General features: G+C 42.5%; 1 protein-coding gene across 2 annotated transcripts; it reads right to left on the bottom strand.

Moving 5' to 3' along the window:
• Nucleotides 1–44: 44 nt before the first annotated feature.
• On the bottom strand, nt 45–26463 carry LOC129860706 (serine/threonine-protein phosphatase 6 regulatory ankyrin repeat subunit C-like). 2 transcript variants are annotated; one of them, XM_055931381.1, is made up of 26 exons: nt 26024–26463; nt 25626–25712; nt 23943–24021; nt 23663–23733; nt 23327–23527; nt 22972–23059; nt 20381–20523; nt 19969–20181; nt 19623–19701; nt 19317–19514; nt 18565–18682; nt 18381–18449; nt 18037–18177; nt 17863–17925; nt 15899–16013; nt 15718–15789; nt 15378–15579; nt 15036–15123; nt 14687–14804; nt 14180–14399; nt 11897–11984; nt 10768–10851; nt 10426–10571; nt 10217–10299; nt 9908–10082; nt 45–8974 (listed from the first exon to the last, which is right to left on the bottom strand). In XM_055931381.1, the coding sequence occupies exons 1-26, from the start codon at nt 26048–26050 to the stop codon at nt 8706–8708; spliced, it is 3237 nt and encodes a 1078-aa protein (XP_055787356.1). In that variant the 5' UTR covers nt 26051–26463; the 3' UTR covers nt 45–8705. The 2 variants fall into 2 exon arrangements, with proteins under 2 accessions (XP_055787356.1, XP_055787357.1); XM_055931382.1 differs by having other exon boundaries at nt 15899–16010.
• Between the last annotated feature and the right edge of the window lie 572 nt (nt 26464–27035).

Below are 27035 nucleotides of genomic sequence, written 5' to 3'. Positions count from 1 at the left end.
CACTGGTTCCACATCTAGGACTCAAATCAGAAACACACATTGCATTGAATATTCAGCAATAGCACTTTATTTAAAACACACAACCAACCCTAAGCCACAATACTGAATGACAAGACCAACTGGCTGCAGCAAACATTGTATAAAATAGTTTAAATATTTAATAAATCCTTTAAAATCATTTTAGCGTCAAAGACAGTTGCAGATTCTTCCAAAATTGTGAATTAGCTTTTACATTTCTATAACAAATGACCATTTACATATTGTTCACACAATGGAATAACAAGGCAAAGTGCTTTCAGGATCGATTGCATTGTCAAATAAAGAAATGGCTTGAGGTTTTGGAGGGATAGTGGGGTGACTGGGAATGTGGGGCAGGGCATGGGTCTGTCTGGTCAGATACCGGACCTCTCACTGGTCCCCTAGTCACATGGAATTAAAGCAGCTATACAGAGATTATGGTGGGGAGGCAAACACCTACCAACAGTTTGGTTTGGAGTGGATTAGTGTTTTTGAAGGCATACGGCTTGAGGGGAACAAAACTCACCCACGTACAGAATATAACAATGTGCATATAACCTGACTCCCCCATGACAACCTGTGAAAAATATATATTATGGTAGTACCAAACCAGCTGTACGTACATACGTATGCATTAACTAATCCAACAAAACATTCACATTCCAGGAAGCTGTAAACTCTGAGATGTAGAGCACATGAAAACATTTGTACATCGGTTCAAGACAAAGACAAACAGAAAATGCCAATGTACTCATGTAATTCATCCCAAAAAGGGGTTTTGCTATGCAAGGAGCACATCAGTCAAAATTAATGTTTAGCGTGGGTAGAAGACATGCGTCATAACACAGTCTGGCTTCACATCCCAGTGCCATTTTCTAATATGTTTTTCATAAATAATTTCATGTTGAACACACAATTATACAATCAAGCACACTTCATGTTGAATTATAATTGTTCATGGTAAAATTCTAAGGTTCTCATAGGCTACCGTGTATTTGTGTGTTTGTCAAAACAGGTGGAGATTAACTCAAAGCTGCAATTTATAGGAGGTAGGAAAAATGTTTCTACTGAAAACCGCAAGAAATGCAAACAAGTTTATTTACAACTTATAGAATTTGTAGTAAGTGAGAGGCGTGTTAATATTCCTTGACTGGCCATGTTTGAATTAATTCATTTGGAAATGGAGCTACATCATTGGTCCTGGTGTCATTGCCATCACAGGTCTAGAGCACATGCTGGTGATGGCATTTTCTACTCACAGTAGAATAGTATTTGAAGGTTTGTAAATGAGGTAATCAAGAGTTAAAATAGGGAATGGTTCCTTCCACTGGGGGGGGGGGGGGGGGGGGGGGGGGGGGGGGGTAAAAACTACAGAAACCTGTAGGCCTGTCAAAGATACTACCATTCACCAGCAAAGAAGTTTAGAACTTGTTACCCAACAGCAAAGCTTGCAAAAACTATTGGAATGTTTGGCGGACAAAACTAATCTCTTTAACGGTGTATTGAGAAACCATTTGATTATAACTAATCATGTGCCCTGATTCAGACTCCGCCCCCCCTCCTGGTATGGGGTCCACTCCATGGTATTTACAAAAGATAAGCCACTGAGTAAAAACAGGCAACTAACCCTTAGTCGGTCTTTATCAGTTCACATTCAGTTAGGGTGCTGCAGAACAAATAAAGAAACAGCAGAAGGACCGACAAATATCACAGGATATACCCAACGAATACATCCTTTCCCCCATGTATTGCTCAGGGAGCACATAAGCCACAGAGTACCTCCAACTGATAATGTCCGAATCACTGTGCTCTAGGAGAATCACCATTATGGAGAGATACTCCAGAACCTGATTCAGACTCCGCCCCCCCTCCAGAACAGACTTCATCGTGGGTGAAGTATAAGTTGCTTGTACAGCAAATTACTGCTGTAATGGCTAACATGGTTTTCGAATATGTCCTACCTCTGCTGATTAAAAGGTTAATTTCAAGGGGAACAAGCAATATCGTACGGGCTTCCAACATAGTACATGTCAAACGGGTGTGTCAAAGGGCCTCCGACATGTCAAAAAGGTGTATACGTCCTACCCTAGGCACTGAGCTGATCTTACGATACTGGTACACTTTATTTGCTACCTTTTAATTTCCATTGTCATCGATATGTCTGATTTAGACAGGCCTGCCTACTTACATTAAGGGAGACCTGCCATTCACCCCCTCAACATTATACTTGTACAGTTCAGGAAATTGTCTCAACTTTCTTAAGCTGTTCTGATCTTCACTGTACAAGTTTATCACACACACCGAGCAAGTGGTAAGATTGTGAAAGATGCACACCCCCGTTTAGTGAGGGTGAGATGAATTAGGGGGAAGTCTCTCAATGTTTCTTCTGAAAACAAGAAGGTATTTCAGCATTTCTTTAAACCACTTAATTTACGTCCAAAAAAACACCTTTAATTTGATACGGAGGACGATGCATACGTACACACCTACACACGCAAGCAAAACATTTCAGATTCAAGGAGATTCACTCCATAAAATGCCATCCAACTGCACGAACAAAAGCACACACGGTTGATCTACCAGTCAAATCATCTTGTACACGGTCTCCCTTATGAGCAAGCAGCTTTGATACTTAAATATCAAAATCACACAGTCCTAAGAATGCAATTCCATATTCTAGATTCTAACAAGTGCCACTTCTCTGGACGCAAAGCAGCAAGGAAAGGTTCCAATCCTACTGCCAGCCACAGAAAGTCTATTTTGTTTTTGGCCTTGAAAACACAAGACATGTTCTTTTACTTGAGGAAGGAAATGATAAATAAGGTTTATTGCACTCGTCTTTTTCAACCATTAAAAACAAAATAGAGGCAAGCATAAAGAGGACGATCTACCTCGCCCTCATGCTAATATCAGACAACGCATGTTATATTACAGCACGGTCACACTATCAACGCTACTAAGAAAACCCCTACTTTCAATCAGTCTAATACAAAAACACTCCAAAACAGTTACAACCAACACATTATCATTACTACTGTACCCCAATAGGATTTCCACAACTTGATATATTCTACAGCTAGCGAGTTTAATTAAATACATACAACTGAAACAATCTGAATTGATATGCTCAGACTTCAGGAGAACTACATTTACAGTACTGGTACCGACCATCCAATCCCATGCTTTCCTCATCTCCATGACCACCTTTCTTGGCTCTAACCGCCACAGCATTGAGAGCCATCCTTGAGATGACATTAAAGAATAATGGTTCCATCTTTGGATTTGTGCTTTCAAAAAGTTACCTCAATATTGGTGCATTCAACATCAGGTAGGATATTGTTCAGATAGTTCACTCCATATGACTCGAGTTCGGAGACCCATAGCATGCACACAGAATCGGCCAAGAACGTAAAACACAAGTTGCTTACTTTAGCTCACATCACATACTGTAGGTTGAGAATGTTATTTTCAGAGAGATGCGCTCTTCTATGCTTTTACATGTCATTCATAAGGCTTCCGGGAGGTATAAATGGAAGACCATGCGGTAGATAGAGCATTAATTTAAAAACACATTTTAAAAAAGGCACCAACCACCTCTGAGCTGGTTATCACACAGGTCCAAATGATGGAAGAAACGTGATGAGACCACAAGCAGGGGGAAAGCTAGCATGAGTGATACCCTACATAACCTCCCACATTCACTAACTTAAGGGGGTAAATAATTACTGCATAGCAGTCCCCCCACTATAGAATGTGTTTTCACACTACTTTTCCTCATGACCTCCATTGAATTACAGATTCTTCTGCCCTTCATATACTAGAACTCTCATAATTTGGTCCTTAGAAATCACACTGACAACAAGGTAGACGTCTGTGTTCGTCCTTTCTCTCCTCTCCAACCGGTATGGAGGTACTTAATTAACAGCGTTATTTGGTTTTGGAGGTGACAGTCGAGCTGACAAGACCGGTAATAAGTGAAATCCCAATTTTTCACTTACAAATATGGCAAAATCCCCAAAACAATCACAAGGCAACCTTGAGCAGTGTGCCACCAACATGGATGCATGTGCTTCTACACCAAAAGGATCTCTGTGTGCGACCGAAATGACACCCCATTCCCTTTATAGTGCACTACTTTTGACCAGAGGCCCCCCATAGGGCTTTGGTCAAAAGTAGTGCACTATGTAGGGCATAGGGTGCCATTCGGGACACATCCCATAATAGTAAAAACCAGCAGAGATTTTAGCAGTCCCACTGGGAAACATAACTAACAAGATGTTAGGTGTTATAACTTAGTAGGTACCGCAAGAAACTTGTTACTTTACCTTTAAAAAGGCTCTGCTGTAAATTAAAGTTTTACGTTTGTATTCTATGAAAAATACTTCAAGTAAGAATAGGGGCATCCATCGAGAGGACGAGGTAAATCTATTCCCTGTTAACCATACATCTGCAAACATCAAAAACTGTTCTATAATAATTACAAACCACAGGCAAAGAAATTACCATTCATTATTATTATTATCCGTTTTTGCCAACACAAAGTCTGTCCAATTATAAATATTTTAAATCTTCCATCCATTCTTTTCTCCAGACTACCACCAACTCTATTCTATGATTGCTTTCCACTTCCTACAATCAGTACTAAGTGGTTGAAACCATTAGTCACCACTGACATCATGACTTGTATCTGTGCCAGCAATGCTTCAAATCAGAACTTAATAATCATTCTAAAAAAGAAAAAGTATAATAATATTCATTCTAACCATGGCTACCACAGTAAATGAGTCCAAACAAACACATTTTCTACTGACCAAGTACAGTATGACTATTATGCTTAAAGGCAAATAAAGGTTTCTATGGCACTAAATGGATGTAGCTAGCTAGGTGCATTGTCCTTTTCAAAAACGGGCTACCAATTAATGTAAAAAATGAAAGCATCTACAGCGTAGTTAAATGTCCTGTTCAGAAGATATTGTAAGGCAATCTTAATGGTGTTAGAGATGAATGTTCAAACCCTCCAACCTCCTGTCTCCATTGTCAATACATGGTTATGACATACACATAGGGGCCTAGGTATAGCTGAAACACATTTAAGAAAGACCCATAACAGGAAGACTAATATGACAATTATTTCTTGCTGCTACTTGATCATTTCATGAACGCCAGAGAAATGCAGTGTAATAGTTGAAGTCAGGAGAAAGCAAGTAGTCTTGTTCGAATTTGACCCTAGTCACACGTCAGTCAATTCATGGCTCAGATTTATATTCAGTATGTACATTGCTCGAATGCATGCATATTTCTCAAACCCATTGCTATTCTTTTTTTAAATATATTTTGTTATTATCCAATGTACTTTGGCAAATAAGGCCCTAACTGTGACCTAAGATTCTCAAGTGACGACTACTCCGCAAATCTTCAATTGGCATGTATGAAATGCTTTGTTGGATTGGCCTAAACACAGTCGAAGAGCAATAGATGTGCTGCACACGTCTTTCACAGTCATTAATGCTACAAATAATCCTTTCATTGCTTCCTAATATTAAACCCTAGGGAAATATATTTTACTTGTTTCTTTAAAGTCAGAATTATGATCTCAAGCTCCTTTACAATGAGTTCTCAGTCTATCAATGGAACACAGATATGGGGTGGTCCCAGATGGGATATATACTGAAGAACTGGCGCCATCAGCTGGACAAGAGGATTGACAAATAAAATCTATATACACACACAGACACATCTGGCTCGTGTTCCTCTTCTCAGACGTTGCTGACACATGCCAGATATGTAAAATACCAGGTAACCACATCACTATGTTATAGCAATCAGGTGCCTGACGGCACGCAGTTGATGACGTACCACGCAACCATCGGCTGATGCATGCAGTGTCTGAACTGGGGAACGTGACCCTGACCTGCTAGCCAGACACACCTGCGGTTGGATGATTGAGGTAATCAGTGTCTCTATTGTACAACATGCATCCCTCAGTGTGGAGGTAGGCGAGGAGCCTGAGGAGGATACAAGCACGGTGAAAGCAAGCCTAGCTAATTCACTGGACTAACCACAAGGACTAGTAGCAGACCCTGGGCTGGCATCAATGAAACCGCATCGTGATGACTGGATTTTGGACCATGAGATCTTTTTAGCTTTAGAGTTTTGAAGTGAAATCTCAGTCAATGAAGCGTATACAATCCTTGCAATCTGTTCCTGTCTTTTGCACTTTAGCTACAACCCATATGTACATATGCATGTATTTAGACTGCACACAGATATGCTGAATGTGTTAAAGTGCTTAACTATCTCAAGTGCCTTGGATCAGGGCTAAAATGGAACTGCATTGTAGTGTGCATACAACTAAAATAATGCCAACATGAATTTCCTGTTGTTCGTCATCAATCCATGTCATTTGGTTCCTGGTTCCACACAGCCCGAGACTATTCCCCCTTTTCACATAACAACATCAAAAGACTATACACTTCCCTTTGTTCCTCCTCTCCCCCAGACAACACTGACTATAGGGCACAACATGATATGCAACTCTGGTATCATATTAGGTCCTCACATTTCTCATCCAGAACTAATGCATGTCATTTAGCATTCATCTAGAGACGAGGTTGTGGCGAAGCATGAAATGAAAAATGAGTCCCAGTGAGTCACTGAAATCTATTGATCCTCTGATGATGTAATAGAAATGGTAGTGTAAAAATATTTAAATTAAGTCAGGCAAAGAGCTCCAGTGGTCCGATACAACAAATCTACAATGTATGTAGAGCCACAAGACAGGATACATACCAAAAAAGGAATTTCACACTTATCGGCTTTACTAGAAACACAAGTATTACTACTGGCCATATGAGAGTGTAACAGTTTCCTCTCAGTTCCTTCCTACAGTAAGTAACCCTACGTACCTACTAGGCTTTCAAGTCTCTTTAGTTAGTCATGAATTCTGTCCGGAGACATGAACAATCAAGCCCAACCAAGGAATCATATCCTCAACAGATTAACAAGTCTGAATAGGATCCAATGCTTCTCTGCTACCCAGTGGGTGAGACCCCAGGGTTCATCATATCATGCAATCCTGCATCCGTACTGCCATGGAGGCAATCAATTGCATTTTTTTGGTTCTAGGCACAGAGCGAAAAATGCCTTGGACACAGACTTTAGCCATTAGTCTAGAATAGATCATTTTCATGTTGCTAGTATCTGTACTCAAACAAATAAGGTGAACATCAAACAAGATTTCCAAGGAAACAAAAGCCCTTGAGACTATGATTGTCTTTTTGATAACGTTCAAAATGGCAGAAATTAAATATTGCTTAAATTATACACAAAAAAAGAAGAAGGGAAGAACACTGTCAGTCCAGCGTTTCAATCTCCCACCAGAACTGACCATCGTACTAGACAAGATACCACTGTTACTCTATCAAAAAGCTGGTATTTCTCCAGCTCCAAAACGGCTGAAGTAACATTTCAGATTGACCAAAGACAACATTTTGGGAAATAATACAAATAGGATTCCTCTCCGAAGGTAATTCGAATTCAATGTACCAAAATGTTTTGGGAATGATTTAAGAAAAGAAAAATGGGAAATCAATTGAAATGGCTTGTAAGATTATCACTGAGCAGTAATCTTAGAATTCAAGATAATGTGCTCAGAAAACAAGAGGCTTTGCTGAAGGTCAATGGTGCGAGTCCGCTCCTAAAGATTTCAAAAAAATAACCAAGGCTTCATTGCTACTACTTTCCCTGTCTAGCCGTTCAGCAGCTGCAAAATGACTTAAGCTGCAAAATGCTGCAAAATGACTTAAGAGGTATCTCAACATCGATCTTTCTCTGTAAATATTTCTCAAATAAATATTTTGTCAGTCATAGCAGTGATATTCACCTTTGGTCATAATGTATATGCTTTAAACCAAATTCTCACTTTGTAAACACAAAATTGTGTTCTAGACAATACTTCAGCATTGAGAGCAAATGTTTGCTGAAATGCCAACCTGAGCATTGTTCTCCTTTGTAAGGAGACATGCTTACATATGCATCTTTCAAACTTTAGCAGCCCTATGGAATTCTCCACTATGAAAATGCCCCACAAAAAAACGAGGCCAAAAGTTTAAATTAGGTTACTACAGAAGGTACATATTATATATTTTTTTGTTAGTCAGAATCTTTATATTTTAGCATTGCACTTTTGGGTAAGACTTTGTATGGTTCATTCATAAAGTCCTTCACTATAACCCGTTGAATCATTCTCCTTTTAGGAAGGCTGTGCATTTCTCTACAAGGCCAGCACGTCATAGGATGTTAAATACTGAATGATATGAAGAGAAAAAAAAAGTGACTCAACAAAATACTAAAAAGAAGAAGAAGAAAAAAAAGAATAAACAGTGCTTTTAGCTGTCAGTCATTTTTCTGTGCTGACGAGTACCTATTTGCGGGACATTATTTAAAGGGATTTTGTGGGTGGTTATTAGTAACCATTTTGAGACAAAGCAGTATTCCAGTGACCTTACAGAAAGAGAGATCGGTCTCAGTGTTAAGCACTAACGTATACAGAGCTGGGATAGATAGATGCTGTGGGCTTCATTTGCATATAGGTTTGACTGCACTTCAGGAGAAGATCACTCGCACACATATACACAGGCTACCCTGTGGTGGTGGTAGTGCTGTCAGACAGTAGATGTAGGATGACCTCACTCAGAAAGGCATCCGTCCAGGCTGACAGCGGCATGGCGGTCTTTGACATAGCCGTTGTGATGGTGGAGGCCTCCGTTGGGTAGCGGCGTGCAGGCAGCAGTGATGCCGCAATGCTTCAGTAGGTTGAGACTGGGGGAGACGGAGGAAGAGGAGCAGGGGCAGGAGGAAGGGTCCAGAGGAGGGAACGGTTTCATGGTGGAGAGGATCAGAGCCAGGCAGTCAGCTACGTCCTTGTTGGGGGCGCAGGCCAGGGCTGGAGTGTGTCCTTCTCGACAACAAACGCACAATCAGACCGCATACACTGGAAAGCTGTGGTCTATGGCCTATGCTCAAGGAAAATTTAAATACCTAAAACAAGTACCGTAAAACTTCAACTAAATAATGAGTCTCAAATAGCCGCCCGTCTCTTAATAGCCAGGCAACGGCACACATTTCAGAAAATATGCGGCTGTTTCAAATACAAGTAGGGGCTAAATTAATTGTTTACGAGGTTTAATGTTTGATTGGTTACATTAAATAATTCAGTAATGACTCGAAAAAATTATAGTGATCACGCGTTTTTAAAATCGGCAGGAAGAAACTGTTAGCCATCGGCTGCTAACATCTGAGAACCGCTAGTTAACTGACAAAAACAGTCAACTTCGGGAGTACAGACCTCTAGGAAAAAAATTGTTAATAATAATTAAAAAATAATTAAAAAATGTAAATGTTTTTTTGATTTTTAAAAATCGTCCACACGCCCTCTAGTGGCAAAGGTATGAACTTCCAAAAATGCATCATTCAAGGAGAATCATTATTCTGTCAAGGAAAAGTTATTTTTCTATTTTAATAAAGGCATTCTAAGACAAAATAAATGGGACAGTGAGTAAATTATAACACAGGAAATTAAGAATTTGATTAAAATCCTGGAAGGGAATGCTGGAATTAAACAATTAACTACGCAAATGGGCAAAAAGGTCAAGGAAAGACGCCTGGCTCAAATAGAAGCTCAAATAGAAGCCCGTCTATAATAAGCAGTTCAGTGATCTAAGCAAATAAAGACCTGGGCTATTAATGAAAGTTTTACGGTAAGTAACAAAAAATCTGAAGTCAATTAGAAATAATTTCGAGCCCATAACGTAAGACTACATGGCGTAGGACTTTGATGTTTAAAATGAAGATGTTTGGGCAAAGGATAAAGTGGAATAGTGTCTCTTACCCTCCTCATCCACTGCCAGCACTGTGGCTCCTCGACTCAGCAGTGCTTGGACAACTGTAGCCAGACCGTTGCGTGCTGCTAGATGCAGCGGCATTTGCAGTGCAGCGTTGGTTGCATTGATGAGGGTAGGGTTATGGATCTCCCCCAGAATCAGCAGGGCACACATCTCATGAGCCTGTGAGACAAATAGAAAAACATGCTTACATCAACCATTATCATCAATACATGTTCCATCATGATCAGGTCATGAGAGAGGTGCTGCATAGTCAAGGATTTCTGAGCTCGGATGATATTTTAAGTGGTGCTTACTTTGCTGCAGGCCAGATGCAGGGCAGTGTTTCCATTGTCATCCAGCAGTGTCAGGTCAGCCTTGGCTCGGTGCAAGAGGATGGCTGGAAATTACACAGGATTCACCCCAACAGATAATGCATTCACTTTCATCGAGCGTTACTTCACAGGACTTGCTGAACTCTATCCTTTCGCAAAACATCAACGGAAAAGGTGCTCTGTAGACTTACCCACGGTGCCACTCTGTCCGTTGTCGGCGGCGACCATGAGAGCAGAGCGTCCGGTGTGGTCCACGGCATTGATCTCAGCTCCGTGGCGTAGGACCAGCTGCAGCCCCGCCACATCTTCAGCACATGCTGCGGCATGAAGAGGGGTCCTACAGGCACAGAGAGAGAGACAGCCCAACATTGGTGAGCTCAGTATCGCATGACAATGTAACTGGAGTTAAAACTGGATGAAACTGAAGTCCACATTAAGTACATAGGTACAGCTTTAAAAAGGTATCCAAATGACGGGAGACGCCCAAATAAACATCTAGTAAGATAATGGCACCTTGCTCTCAATAGGCCTACCTTTCTTTAGTATCCCTGGTGTTAACCATCTGTACACCAGCAGATTCCAACAGCATCTCTGCAGCTCCACTATGGCCATTCATTCTGCAATATCACATAAATCAAAGATTACCAAACATGACCAAATTAGTGCTAAAACATCAAACCCATCATCACTGATCCTTTCCCAAACACTGTTTTACAGACATTGTCCTAATAATTTACAGGTAACTGCCAAAATAAAGGAAACGCCAACATAACGTCTTAAGTGCGATGGGCCACCATGAGTTAGAAAAGCTTCAAAGCAGCTTGGCATTGATTCTACATCGGTCTTCCACAAAAAATTCCATCATTTGGTGTTTTGTTGATGGTGTTGGAAAACACGGTCTTAGGCACTGCTCCAGAATCTCCCATTAGTGTGTACGGTAATTGGGTTGAGATCTGGTGACTGAGACGGCCATGGCATATGGTTTATGTCATTTTCATGCTCATCAATCCATTCATTGACCACTCGTGCCCTGTGGATGGGGTCATTGTCACCCGGGTGACGCATAGCCATGGTAGACAAAATAATGAGTCATGGGTAACTGTATACGTAGAGTCTGTCTGAAAGTGGGCGTTGCGAGACAAGTGGGAGGATCAACACAAGTGGGTGTATGGAAACCTAACAGCTAATTGGGAAGATTCCACGCAATACAGTTTTGTGCGGCTACTTTCTTGTAGCACTTTAGCTAAGCCTAACCCTTTTCCTCCTAACCTGCCACGTCAATGATCCTAACCTGCCGAGCTAAAATGCTACAAGGAAGCAGCCACGCAAAACAATCGTGAGGGGCAACCAATCTGCCCAATTAGCTGTTAGGTTGACACACCCACTGCTGTTTATCTTCCCACTTGTTATTTAGCAACGCCCACTTTTGGACACTCCACGTATGTAGTTACCCATTCTTGAAAATAATATGCCTGCCTAGCCTTTCTATACATGTCCCTAAGCATGATGGGATGTTATTTCCTTAATCAACTCAGGAACTACACCTGTGTGGAAGCACCTGTTTTCAATATACTTTTATCCCTCATTTACTCAAGTTTTTCCATTTTATTTTGGCAGTTACCTGTATATTCATGTTTAAAACATTGACTAGAGAATACTCACAGAGCACAGTGCAATGGGGTAAAGGAGTTTCCCTCCTGGATACTACAAGTTTTGTGTTCAAGTAAAACCTCCAAACAGTCTTCTTGACCTGAGAAAGAAGACGAAAAGTGTGTTTCAAATTTGCATACTGCTAGCGATTTCATTTGAATAACGAACGGTCACGCTACAAAAACGGATATAGGTTCTCCCGTCACATTCGATTTATACATACATTTCATATACAGTGCCTTCAGAAAGCATTCACATCCTTTGATTTTGTTTTGTTACAGTCTGAATTTAAAATGTGATTGTGTGTCACTGGCCTACACACACAACCCCATAATGTCAAAGTGTAATTATGTTTTTAAAAATGTTTACAAATGAATTAAAAACATAAAACAGAAATGTCTTGAGTCAATAAGTATTCAACCTCTTTGTTATGGCAAACCAAAATAAGTTCAGGAGTAAACATTCGCTTGACAAGTCATGTATTAAGTTGCATGGACTCACTCTGTGTGCAATAACAGTGTTTAACATGATTTTTGAGTGACTACCTCAACATACAGATGATTGTAAGGTCTAGCAGTGAATTTCAAACAGATTCAACCACAAAGACTAGAGGTTTTTCCAATGCCTCGCAAAGAAGGGCACCTATTGGTAGATGGGTTAAGAAAAATACTAATAAAACAATTCTGACATTGAATCACCTTCGTGAAGTTAACACATAAGATAGTTTATCAATATACCCAGTCACTACAAAGATACAGGCGTTTTTCCTAACTCAGTTGCCAGAAAGGAAGGAAACCGCTCAGAGATTTCACCATGAGGCCAATGGAGACTTTAAAACGGTTACAGATTTGAATGACTGATCAGAGAAAGCTGAGGATTGATCAACAACATTGGAGTTACTCCACAATACTAACCAAAATGCCAGAGTGAAAAGAAGGAAGCCTATATAGAATAAAAATATTCCAAAACATGCTTCCTGTTTGCAATAAGACACTAAAGTACAACTGCTAAAAAAGTGGCAAAGAAATGAAATTTTTGTCCCGAATACAAATCACTACGTTTGGGGCAAATCTAACACAACACATCATTGAGTACCACTCTTCATATTTTCAAGCATGGTGCTGGCTGCATCATGTTATGGGTATGCTTGTGTAACAGTATAACTTTAAACCGTCCCCTCGCCCCGACCCGGGCGCGAACCAGGGACCCTCTGCACACATCGACAACAGTCACCCACGAAGCAGCGTTACCCATCGCTCCACAAAAGCCACGGCCCTTGCAAAGCAAGGGGCAACACTACTTAAGTCTCAGAGCAAGTGACGTAACTGATTGAAATGCTACTAGCGCGTACCCGCTAACTAGCTAGCCATTTCACATCCGTTACACTCACCCCCCTTTCAACCTCCTCCTTTTCCGCAGCAACCAGTGATCCGGGTCACGGCACCAATGTAACAGTATAACTTTAAACCGTCCCCTCGCCCCGACCCGGGCGCGAACCAGGGACCCTCTGCACACATCGACAACAGTCACCCACGAAGCAGCGTTACCCATCGCTCCACAAAAGCCACGGCCCTTGCAAAGCAAGGGGCAACACTACTTAAGTCTCAGAGCAAGTGACGTAACTGATTGAAATGCTACTAGCGCGTACCCGCTAACTAGCTAGCCATTTCACATCCGTTACACTTGTCATCGGCAAAGACTAGGGGGTTTCGGAGGAAAAAAACAAGTGGAATAGAGCTAACAGCCAAAATCCTCGAGGAAAACCTGGTTCAGTCTGCTTTCCAACAGACACTGGGAAATAAATTCACCTTTCAGCAGAACAATAACCTAAAACACAAGGCCAAATCTACACAGGAGTTGCTTACCAAGAAGATATTGAATGTTCCTGAGTGGCCGAATTACAGTTTTGACTTGAAAATGGCTGTCCAGCAATGACCAACTACCAACTTGACAGAGCTTGAAGAATAACACGCAAAAAGTCTACAATCCAGGTGTGTAAAGCTCTTAGAGACTTACCCAGAAAGACTCACAGCTGTAATCGCTGCCAAAGGTGATTCTAACATGAATTGACTCAGGGGTGTGAATACCTATGTAAATGAGATATTTCTGTATATCTTTCTCAATAAATTTGCAAAAATTCCAAAAGTATGTTGTCACTGTCATTATGGGTTATTCTTTGCAGATGGGTGAGAAAAATACCAATTGAATCCATTTTGAATTCAAACTGTAACACAAAATGTGGAATAAGTCAAGGGGTAGGAATACTTTCTGAAGTCACTGTATACCCTTATTGACCTTGGTAAGCAGCCCAGTGTGATGGCGTGTACTCTTCATGGTCCAATAGGGAGTCAAGTGGGTCGGAGCGCGTGGCCGCACGCAGCAGACTGGCGAGGATGTCAGTGTGGCCGCGGGAGGCAGCGTAGTGCAGTGGGGTACGACCCTGGCCGTCCCGACACAGTGCAGAGGCCTTGTGGTCCAGCATGGCTGTGACACAGTCGTCACGGCCCAACGCAGCCTACGGGACAGGAACACACAGGGAAGGGCGAGGGACAGAGAGAGAGTTATTTCCTCTCTGCTCTAACCTAAGAGTTACACAGCTAGATTTCCTCAAATTCTACTGTGCTTTAATAATTATTTCAAACTAATGCAGTTCCTTTAATAAACTCATGATAGTGTTCCTCTCTATCACATAACTGAACCAGCCAGGCTGTACAACATTAACTTTTTCACAGGACACAGTTACAGTAAGTGTAGTGGATGTGTAACCAGCCCAGTAATGCTCAGCTCAGTAGTGTGACTCACCCCTCTGTGCAGGGCAGTGCTGCCCCTCTTGTCTTTGGTGTCAGGCCAGGCCCCCTTCTCCAACAGCAGGTGGACACAGTCTGTATGGCCACCCAGGACGGCCAGCATCAGAGGAGTCCTGAGGATGAGAGGGACCACACAGTCATTTACATTACAATACAAGCCAACATCAACAATAAAGCCTCCTAGCAGGCAGAATGTGCGATTCTGCAAATCTTCAGTAAACAGCTTAAACGGTATTCTTGACTCTGGATCTATACTAAAAATAAACAGAATAATTGACGTCACAACCAAAGACAACGTCAACAAAGCTTCCTGGCAGGCAGTGAGAAACAGAGACACCACTCACTGTTCCTGTGTGTCTGTGATGTTGGTAAGGTCTGCCTCCTCCCCACTGTCCACCAGCATGTGCAGACATTCAGTGTGGCCGTTGGCAGCTGATATGAAATGACAAATATAATTTCATTACACACTCAACACTGACTGCTAGTTTCAAAGCTATTACATACTACCTAAGACAGACAATATGGAACAATACGCAGGGACACATGCTTGCAAGTAAGATAGTCAATGTATTCATTACACCTGGCACATAAACTAACTTGATTAGCATCATTTGCAAAAATGCATTCCACATCCAATTCTAGGAAGGGCGGGTGGGGGGGGTTGAGAGCCATGGCGTGATCCGTACCTGCGACATGTAGAGGGGTCCACATGTGTCTGTTCTCGTTGAGGAGGCAGGAGGCCCCCTGGGCTAGCAGGACCTCTACACAGCGGGCGTAACCTCTCTGGGAGGCCAGGTAGAGCACAGAGCGGCCCGAGGCATCCTGCACGTCCACATACGCAGCAGTCTCCGTCAGCACACGCAGCGCCTGCCAGTGGCCATTATCAGCCTGAAGGGGGAGAGGAGATGGTATACGACAGGAAACAGTCATGTTTTGGCTGATCTATATGAACATGGCATCTTCTCCACACATAGTCTCAAGCGATGATGCATCAGAGAGGGTTTTAGGAATGAAAGGCACACTTACAGCTAAATGCAATGGACTCACTGGAATACTGCTCTCAATGTCTCCCAATGCGTTAAACGACATTTCCAGGAGCTGAAGGAACATGGTCATGCTGCATTACCGTTCACAAAGCAAGGTCATGATGAAAAACAATTCACCTGTTTAGCTTCGTACGGTATTGAACACAAACAGAAGGACTCACCAGTTCCAGGTTCTGCTTGTTGCCGTGGGAAGCAGCATAGTGAACAGCACTGTAACCTTTAGAGTTGACCAGGGATGGATCGGCACCGTTGTCCAACAGATGCTCCAAGCAACTACTTACAAAGACAGACAAAAACAACAGTCAAGTGGATGTCATGAAATAAACGAAACCTTGAGTCCTTTAAGCAGATCTTTAATTAGTGTTATAATATATATATATACACACACACTGCTCAAAAAAATAAAGGGAACACTAAAATAACACATCCTAGATCTGAATGAATGAAATGTTTTTATTAAATACTTTTTTCTTTACATAGTTGAATGTGCTGACAACAAAAATCACACATTTATCAACCCATGGAGGTCTGGATTTGGAGACACACTCAAAATTTAAGTGGAAAAACACACTACAGGCTGATCCAACTTTGATATAATGTCCTTTAAAAAGGCAAAATGAGGCTCAGTAGTGTGTGTGGCCTCCACGTGCCTGTATGACCTCCCTACAACGCCTGGGCATGCTCCTGATGAGGTGGCGGATGGTCTCCTGAGGGATCTCCTCCCAGACCTGGACTAAAGCATCCGCCAACTCCTGGACAGTCTGTGGTGCAACGTGGCGTTGGTGGATGGAGCGAGACATGATGTCCCAGATGTGCTCAATTGGATTCAGGTCTGGGGAACGGGCGGGCCAGTCCATAGCATCAATGCCTTCCTCTTGCAGGAACTGCTGACACACTCCAGCCACATGAGGTCTAGCATTGTCTTGCATTAGGAGGAACCCAGGGCCAACCGCACCAGCATATGGTCTCACAAGGGGTCTGAGGATCTCATCTCGGTACCTAATGGCAGTCAGGCTACCTCTGGCGAGCACATGGAGGGCTGTGCGGCCCCCCAAAGAAATGCCACCCCACACCATGACTGACCCACCGCCAAACCGGTCATGCTGGAGGATGTTGCAGGCAGCAGAACGTTCTCCACGGCGTCTCCAGACTCTGTCACGTCTGTCACATGTGCTCAGTGTGAACCTGCTTTCATCTGTGAAGAGCACAGGGCGCCAGTGGCGAATTTGCCAATCTTGGTGTTCTCTGGCAAATGTCAAACGTCCTGCACGGTGTTGGGCTGTAAGCGCAACCCCCACCTGTGGACGTCGGTCCCTCATACCACCCTCATGGAGTCTGTTTCTGACCGTTTGAGCAGACACATGCACATTTGTAGCCTGCTGGAGGTCATTTTGCAGGGCTCTGGCAGTGCTCCACCTGCTCCTCCTTGCACAAAGGCGGAGGTAGCGGTCCTGCTGCTGGGTTGTTGCCCTCCACGTCTCCTGATGTACTGGCCTGTCTCCTGGTAGCACCTCCAAGCTCTGGACACTACGCTGACAGACACAGCAAACCTTCTTGCCACAGCTCGCATTGATGTGCCATCCTGGATGAGATGCACTACCTGAGCCACTTGTGTGGGTTGTAGACTCCGTCTCATGCTACCACTAGAGTGAAAGCACCGCCAGCAATCAAAAGTGACCAAAACATCAGCCAGGAAGCATAGGAACTGAGAAGTGGTCTGTGGTCACCACCTGCAGAACCACTCATTTATTGGGGGTGTATTGCTAATTGCCTATAATTTCCACCTTTTGTGGAAAGGTTTTATTCCATTTGCACAACAGCATGTGAAATTTATTGTCAATCAGTGTTGCTTCCTAAGTGGACAGTTTGATTTCACAGAAGTGTGATTGACTTGGAGTTACATTGTGTTGTTTAAGTGTTCCCTTTATTTTTTTGAGCAGTGTATATATATATATATATATATATATATATATATATATATATATATATATATATATATATATATATATATATACACACACACACACACACATAGATATATATATATATATATATATATATACACACACACACATTCTGGACTGTAGACGCTATACAAAACAATAGTTGCAGACAGTAAACTCACAAATAGGACTCCTTTGCTCCATCCTCCTCCCTCTGAAGAGTCCCGGGGAAATGTCGGTCCATTCTGGAAGTGCAGAATTAACACATTTAATGACAAATTCCACACACAGCCATGTTTCCTGAAAGCGTGTTGTCATGCGTCAGTGTATTTTTGCGATGGAGTGCGAGTTCCTACCTGCAGAAGGCCTGGGAGGCAGCAGAGTAGTGCAGGGGAGTACAGCCTGTACGGTCAGGCTCGTTGACCTCAGCGCCAGCGCTCACTAGGGTCACGGTGCACTGGTACCTCCCATTAGCAGCTGCATAATGCAACGGAGTCCTGAGCGAGAGAAGGCCCACAGAATCATTATCAGTCCATTCATCAAATGTATTCACAAAGCACTCCTTACAGCAGACCTTACCGCAAAGCTTTTACAGTAACCCGACAACCTTAAAATCACTGACTATTGCACCAAACGTTATCGCATACCCACACCAGCATGAGTACAAACAGAAAGCAAACAATCATCGGCAAAAACTCACCTTCCCGACTTGTCCCTCTGATTCAAGTCGGTACCACTGCTTAAGAGCATGTTCAGACATTCAACGTTTCTGTCAGAAGAGAAGTGAGGAACACAATGACGAGAACGGCTGACTCGTTAGACGGCATTAACCAATACAATGGCTCAGATTAGGTGCCGTTTTGGAGTGCGGTTCTGTCTCTTACCCTCCAGAGGCAGCAGCGTGTAGACACGTCCTTCCAAAGTTGTCTGGGATGTTGATGTCAAACCCGGCTGATAGAACGTGCTCCTTACTCATAGATGAAACAATACTGTACAGCTGACCTGAGGGGAGAGGCGGCAACTAGAAATAACATCCAACACATGCATATTTGTGGTCTGCTGGAGGTCATTTTGCAGGGCTCTGGCAGTGCACCTTCTTGCACAAAGGCGGAGGTAGCGGTCCTGCTGCTGGGTTGTTGCCCTCCTACGGCCTCCTACACGTCTCCTGATGTACTGGCCTGTCTCCTGGAAGCGCCTCCATGCTCTGGACACTACGCTGACAGACACAGCAAACCTTTTTGCCACAGCTCGCATTGATGTGCCATCCTGGATGAACTGCACTACCTGAGCCACTTGTGTGGGTTGTAGACTCCGTCTCATGCTACCACTAGAGTGAGAGCACCGCCAGCATTCAAAAGTGACCAAAACATCAGCCAGGAAGCATAGGAACTGAGAAGTGGTCTGTGGTCACCACCTGCAGAATCACTCCTTTTCTGGGGGTGTCTTGCTAATTGCCTATAATTTCCACCTTTTGTCTATTCCATTTGCACAACAGCATGTGAAATTTATTGTCAATCAGTGTTGCTTCCTAAGTGGACAGTTTGATTTCACAGAAGTGTGATTGACTTGGAGTTACATTGTGTTGTTTAAGTGTTCCCTTTATTTTTTTGAGCAGTGTATATAAAAAGGTACCAACCTGAGGAGAGTAACTTGCGACAACAGTCTGAAAACCCATAGAGCACAGCCAGGTGCAGAGGGAACATCCCATGAATCCCTTGTCTGGCTGTATCTGCACCGTTGGTCATCAGTGTGCTGATCAGCAGCTCATGACCATACTTAGCAGCAACATGGAGGGGGGTATTGCCATATTTATCCACACTGTCAATCTCTCCACCTGGGGGGGAAACAAAGCAACAGGAAGAGACGAATGAGTAGAGAACCAGTGGGACAAGAGTCATATAAAGCAGACTCACAGGTCAGTCAGAGGGGTTGTCATTGTTACCGTTTTGGATGAGGATCTGAGAGCGGGTGAAGCGTCCATGAATAGCTGCCATGTGCAGGGGGCTCTTCCCTTCTTTACTCTGGAGACGGGGAAAAAATACATGTTTTACTTGTCTTGCAGACAAATCATTGTTTAATCCCCACACAATAAAACAAAATGTCAGGGTTAAAATGGTGGTAGGGATGGCATTAGTCAGTCTTAGAGAAGGAGTGCGGATCTAGGATCAGTTAAGAGTAATAAGATAAGATAAGATAATAATGAATTTGATTATATGGAAAGGAGTTAGGGGATCTGAGATCAGCAATCGTACTCCAAGACCATTTTTTAATACATTAGGGCCTCAAACCTGCTGGTTGACGTCAGCCCCGTTGTTGACCAGCAGCTCCAGGCAGAGGGCCCCGTTGGTGGATACAGCAGCCAGGTGCAGTGGGGTGTAGCCACTCCTGTTGGGCTGGTTGACGTTAGCTCCGTGGTTCACCAGTTCGTTGGCCACAGCCTCCTGGCCTGTGTAGCAGGCCACATGCAGTGCAGTGTTCCCAAAGGCATTGGGCTCATCCAGCTAAAAGAGCACCAACACACAAGACATGAGCAGTTAGCTAAGTAACAAAAGGTTAACAAAATAAAAGATAAAACAATTAAATTGTAATCAGAGAAAATCATCTGCCTCTTCTGAACATGGCCAGACCATGGTTGGTAATAAGTATTATTTGCTATGGCTATCTTGAGAGTCCGTTTCCCCATTTGAACTCCACACTCACCTCTGCCCCGAGCCTCAGAAGGTACTTGACGATGTCAATGTGTCCGCTGGCAGCTGCAGCGTGTAGAGGGGTGTAGCCCTGCTTGTCCTGGCAGCCTTTGTCTGCACTCCGAGACACTAGCAGCTTCACCACCTCCAGATGCCCTATAAGACACAGGGGAGAGGCCGGGGTGTGAGGGGAGGGGAGAGGCAGGGGTGTGAGGAGCGGCCGGGGTGTGAAGAGATGCGAGAGGCCGGTGTGTGAGGAGAGGGGAGAGGCAGGGGTGTGAGGAGCGGCCGGGGTGTGAAGAGATGCGAGAGGCCGGTGTGTGAGGAGAGGGGAGAGGCCGGGGTGTGAGGAGCGGCCGGGGTGTGAAGAGATGCGAGAGGCCGGTGTGTGAGGAGAGGGGAGAGGCAGGGGTGTGAGGAGCGGCCGGGGTGTGAAGAGATGCGAGAGGGCGGGGTGTGAGGAGAGGCGAGAGGCCGGAGGAGCGGCCGGGGTGTGAGGAGAGGGCGGGGTGTGAGGAGAGGCGAGAGGCCGGGGTGTGAGGAGAGGGGAGAGGCAGGGGTGTGAGGAGCGGCCGGGGTGTGAAGAGATGCGAGAGGGCGGGGTGTGAGGAGAGGCGAGAGGCCGGAGGAGCGGCCGGGGTGTGAGGAGAGGGCGGGGTGTGAGGAGAGGCGAGAGGCCGGGGTGTGAGGCGCGGGAAGAGGCAGTGTGTCCTGTTTTTAATGTCACCCTCTTGTGAACAGTTCATCAGAGCAGGGTGAACTGTAGTTTTAACTATGCTTTCTGGAAAGTAACTATCTTTCCAGGGGAACAAATAGTTACTTTGGAGGTGAGTGCAACTATTTGAATACAGATCCTCGAAAATGACTACTTTTCTGAAACTATTCGATTGGCTGCCTTCAACTGATGGCAGGGCTGCATGTGGAACTGCATGTTGAAGATAGAATTAATGAATAGAGCACACATAATATCCAATCTGTCTGACGGTCATATCCAATCTACAAAATACATCAAGGTTATTATTGCAAACTAAAACTTATCATGAAAAAATGAGTTAGTAAACTGAAATAAAATTAACAAACCTGTTTGAAAAACTAAAACTATTATCTTTGACTCAAATGGGGTTTCAAGCTTTGTATTTTATTATATTGGGTTCTCAAGCTTCTGAATCTGGCAGGTCACACTGAAATGGATTTTATAATTTAAAGGTAGACTCAGCGAGATGACTGCAGATATTGGGCACTTTTCATTGTTTAGGTTAAAGCAACCGACTGTAGACGAAAGTCGAGGAGTGAAGTTGGGGGAGGATGTGCATCGACGACAGCAAAAGTCGGACACTAATGTGGTTTTCCAACAACAAGGCTCAGTACAACATGGCAGTGCTGCCATTGTTTCAGACCTGGGTTCAAATACCATTTTAAATATGTCAATTACTTTCAAATGTTCTTGTTTAAAACACACAAGGGATAGTTCACTCCGAATACAAACTAACATGATTGTCCACCGACCTGGCTGTAGTTGATTCAAGAAAGCAGTTCTGGGATATTACATTTCCTTTCTAAACTTAATAGTCATATTTTTTTTACTCTTATCATTCTCAGTAACACTTCTTGTGCCTGTTAAATAAAACTGTAATTACTCTTGGAGCAACATTTCATTAGCACGTTGTTACATTATACTTTGGTATTTGCATTATAAACGCATAGCAATGACCTAAGAGTTTTTGTAACCACTGTACACAAGAGGAATAGTGACTGTTCTTTATTCCACTTATGTAATAACTATTATGCATTTAAAGCATTTTCCAAAGTCCTATGTAACAATGTTGCTATGGTAATAATCACAGTTACTACACAAGTTGATGTCAAGTGTTACTGTATCACGTTGTCTCACTCATTCTGAAAATATATTTGTTAGTAATTTTGAAGTTGCGAAAGTGGTTTACTGTATTGTTGAGGTGATTCCAGGACCCTCAAGTATTTCATTCTAGGCTATAGACAAATTAATCATATTTGAATATATGCAAGTTGTTTTTCTGAGACCTGTATTTGAATACCAAAAGAAAATAGTTGATTTTAGTTGAAATTCAAAAAATATATATATTTGACAACTTTGAGTATTTGAAAAGTTTGTATTTTCAAATAAACTACAAAATACAACAATGTTCTGCCCAGGTCTGCTGTTCATTCAACTTAAAACAGGACTTATGGAGAAACTGCATTTTTTCCATCACCTGCCATTCATGCAAAGTTAAAAAAATGTTGTTTTGTTGCGGCAATCAGCAGTTAAAACAATAAAGCGCTCTTCGCGCTACTGTTTCGGTCAAAGGCTGATTGATGGGGCTGGAGAAATGTAACCTTTCAAACTTATAGAGTGCAGTGGATGCAAGGAATGACCATCCATTTTATAAAAAATTATAGTTTTAACCCTGTTTTGAGGCTATACAGTGTTGTTTAAATTTACTTTGTTTACAAACAAGAGAGGCATTTAGAAGTTACATTCTTCAAGAATCAATGGGTAGATATCATTCATTTATCAGTCCAATGGTGGATGTAGCAACTGCGGACTGTCCTTTTAAGATTTTCCCAGTGCAGAAACCAGCTCACCCAAGTACGCTGCCCAGTGGATAGGCTGTCTCTCTCTCTTATCATTGGCACTCAAGTTAGCCCCTTTATTCAGCAGCAACTTCACCATCTAAGGACAGACAAAGTTAATATAAATATATTATATATATACATACATACATATCATTTTCATTATTCATACACCTGCTAACCTGGGTCCGTATTCACAAAATGGTCTCAGAGTAGACATGCTGATTTATGATCAGTTGTTCTTTATTTTAACTCATAATGAATAAGATGGGACACCTGATCCTAGATCAACACTCCTACTCTGAAATGGTTTGTGAAAATGGCGCTGTTCTAAGTATAAACAATATTTCATGCCCTCCCCTCTCACCTCCATGTATCCGCTCTGAGCAGCATGGTGCAAAGCGGTTCTGCCAGTGCGGTCTGCCATGTTCAGATTGCTCAGTTGGGGTAGCAGGGCCTCTGCACAGCGTGTGGCTCTATTGGCAGCTGCAACATGCAGTGGTGTCTGCCAGAACTTGTCCCGTGCATTGGCCTCAGCTCCCTGCCGCAGAAGTAGTCCCACTGCCCTCTGGAGAGAGAAGGAATAAAACAGGGCTTGAGAAAACACTTCTTGACAAAACCCAAACATTGTCCATGTTTGAAACAATTTGGTCCTAAGTGCTATATAAATCTTAACATGAGAGAGATGATCAACATTGCTTACTTCATTCCGGGAGGCAGCTGCCCTGTGCAATGGGGTTAACCACACATGGTCCTTAGCATTTACATTTGCACCTATGAGAGTGTACAAGACAAGGAGCATTATTAGAGGGCCATGACAAGTACAGTAGAGTCATACTAATGAACAGACACTACACAGTGCTACTACAACTGTAAGTAGACCAAAACCACATTGTCCTTGCACACACATCAGAAGGTCAGGCGGTGGCGTTCTGTTTAGCGAATAGAAGTACCAGTGATTGGTCCATTTTGGTCACAATTACCTGCATTGATGAGGAAGTCCATGATATGAACATCTCCCAAACAGGCAGCAGCATGTAGCGGTGTGCGGCGCTCTTGGTCCTGTGGGGAAAAGTCAAAAATTAACTATTTGTATTGAGATGGAAAATCTATCTCCCTCTTACCCTGTCAGCCACCAATAAGCACATTTGTGAAATATTGCTGAAATATTTACATTTAGGCCTTCTGTTGACTTTGTACTGTTATTGCATATACACACCACCGTTCAAAAGTTTGGGGTCGCTTAGAATTGTCCTTTTTGAAAGAAAAGCAAAAAAAGTGTCCATTAAAAATAACAAAATGTTAAGAAATACAGTGTAGACATTGTTAATGTTGTAAATAACTATTGTAGCTGGAAACGGCAGATTTTTTATGGAATAAGTACATGTCCTCTTGCTCAGTTGTGCACCGGGGCCTCCCACTCCTCTTTCTGGTTAGGGCCAGTTTGCGCTGTTCTGTGAAGGGAGTAGTACACAGCGTTGTACAAGATCTTTTGTTTCTTGGCAATTTCTCGCATGGAATAGCCTTCATTTCTCAGAACAAGAATAGACTGACAAGTTTCAGAAGAAAGTGCTTTGTTTCTGACCATTTTGAGCCTGTAATCGAACTCACAAATGCTGATGCTCCAGATATTCAACTAGTTTAAAAGGAGGCCAGTTTTATTGGTTCTTTAATCAGGACAACAGTTTTCAGCTGTGCCAACATAATTGCAAAAGGGTTTTATAATGATCAATTATTCTTTTAAAATGATACACTTGGATTAGCTAACACAACGTGCCATTGGAACACAGGAGTGATGGTTGCTGATAATGGGCCTCTGTACAGTGCAATGCACACACACCGACACTAAAAATGTAGGTCTATAAATATAAATAACTACAGATTTCACACCAGTGACCTCAGTAAATGTTTTCCTGTCTATTAAGATTTAAATAACTTGAACATATATTTTTTTGGTCATATTTTTCCCAATATTGTTTTCCGTTTCCCACCTTTTTAAAAATCTCCCCACGTACCTTCTGGAGACTGCCTTCTTAACCAGATGGATACACGTACCCCTTTTTTGGAAACACTGCTCTTGGACAAAGTTACTTTTATATTTGCCTGTATTCACACTCCAGTGTAGTAGCCCACCCGGCACAGCCAGAAGAGGACTGGACACCCCCCAGAGCCTGGTTCCTCTCTAGGTTTCTTCCAAGGTTCCGTCCTTTCTAGGGAGTTTATCCCTAGCCACCGTGCTTCTACATCTGCATTGCTCGCTGTTTTAGGCTGGGTTTCTGTATAGCACTTTGTGACATCTTCTGATTTATTGTACGCCTATGTAGATATCCCTTTTTTAAAAGCAGATTCTAGCTACAATAGTCATTTACAAAATTAACAATGTCTACACTATTTCTGATCAACTTGATGTTATTTTAATGGACAAAAAATCGCATTTATTTAAAAAACAATGACATTTCTAATTGACACAACTTTTGAACGGTAGTGTATATAGTAACGAGGTTTCTGGGAAATAAAAAATAAATAATCTCATCACAGGAACTGGGTGAAAGACCCACACGGCACCCCTCTACTTGCAATAACTGGAGAGATGTTGAGATACAGTCCAATATCAATGCCATAAACCCGAGCCAGTGCTGCAGCACTGTCTGCCACCACAAGCATACCAGTGCATTGACATCCTCTTTCTTGTTGTGCAATAGTTGTTGAATTTCATCGGCATTCCGATTGAAAACCGCTTGGACCAGTGGAGGCTGGGGAGAAGAACAGGAGAATGTCACGCTGTGCTTAGCAAGGAATGGTAGCTAGTTAAGTGAACAGTTTACATACATCAATCAGCGATACTTGGGCCGCGCCGAGGTTTAGCTAACGTTAGCCATCTCACTAGCAATCCTACGACATTTCTTTCAGACAGATCCTTGCGTCAAACGTTATTGAACTATTCGACATTCAGGAAAATGCTATCAAAACACGGGATTAGTTAGCAAACCGACAGTCTATCAGCCAGACAGCCAAATAGCCAGACTGGCTTTTCACCTAGCATGCTAGCTACTTGCTAGCTCACCTGGTCTGTAATGTTGAGTACTCCCATCTCCCAAAATCAGCCAGGACGGAGCTCCTTCATTAGGGTGGAACTGCAGTGTATATTAAACGACAGTTTTGATTTTCATTTTTCAAAGATAACTCATGTAGCTAGCGATCTGTAAGATAGCGCTTGATCTGTGTTGCTGTCCGTCTCTGCTTGATGTTTGTTTGTTGCTTCGGCTTTCTGCTATCCTGCACATGCGCAGTTCCACGTTCGTTATTTTTTAACCTCAGTGGTCTTGCTCTCCCAGACAATGCGAGGGCCTCTGTTTTCAAGGGGAACGACAATTATATACTACTAAATGCAATTAAAAATATTATCGTACTTTTTAAAATGGCAATAGATTAACATATACGGAATCATGGTTTACTCCCAAAGATGTTATTCGGGAGCAGGACCGCTGATATTGTAGGCTACCTCCGACACAGTTGGTGGCAGCAACGCATCGGTGGATCAGCTGTTCTGTTTATTATTAGTTTGTCCAAAAACAGCACTAGTGTAAAGTATTTAAGTAAAAAATACTTGAAAGTACTACTTAAGTCATTTTTGGGGGTATCTGTACTTTACTATTTTTTATTTTTGACAACTTTTACTTCTCTACATTCCTAAAGAAATAAAATGTACTTTTTATGCCATACATTTTCCCTGACACCCAAAAGTACTCGTTACATTTTGAATGCTTAGTAGGACAGAAAAGGTCCAATTCACGCACTTATCAAGAAAACATCCCTGATCTGGCAACTCACTAAACACAAATGCTTTGTTTCTGAGTGTTGGAGTGTGCCCCTGGCTATCCGCAAATTAAAAAACAATTATTCCATCTGGTTTGCTTAATATAAGACATTTGAAAGACATTTATTTATACTTTTACTTTTGATACTTAAGTATATTTAAAACCAAATTATTTTATACTTTTACTCAAATAGTATTTTACTGGGTGACTCACTTTTACTTGAGTCATATCATAATGAGTTCTTTACTTTTGCTCAAG

Source organism: Salvelinus fontinalis, chromosome 8, assembly GCF_029448725.1.
Source record: "Salvelinus fontinalis isolate EN_2023a chromosome 8, ASM2944872v1, whole genome shotgun sequence".
Taxonomy (NCBI): Eukaryota; Metazoa; Chordata; class Actinopteri; order Salmoniformes; family Salmonidae; genus Salvelinus; species Salvelinus fontinalis.
This window is presented reverse-complemented; position numbering and strand designations above follow the sequence as displayed.

Coding starts and splice junctions, on each gene's coding strand:
- LOC129860706 (XM_055931381.1), bottom strand. CDS start 26,050: ATGGGAGTACTCAACATTACAGACCAG. Junction 23,060..23,326: donor CTCAGAGCGGATACATGGAG/GTGAGAGGGGAG, acceptor GTCTGTCCTTAG/ATGGTGAAGTTGCTGCTGAA. Junction 18,683..19,316: donor TCGCAAGTTACTCTCCTCAG/GTTGGTACCTTT, acceptor CTCTCCCCTCAG/GTCAGCTGTACAGTATTGTT.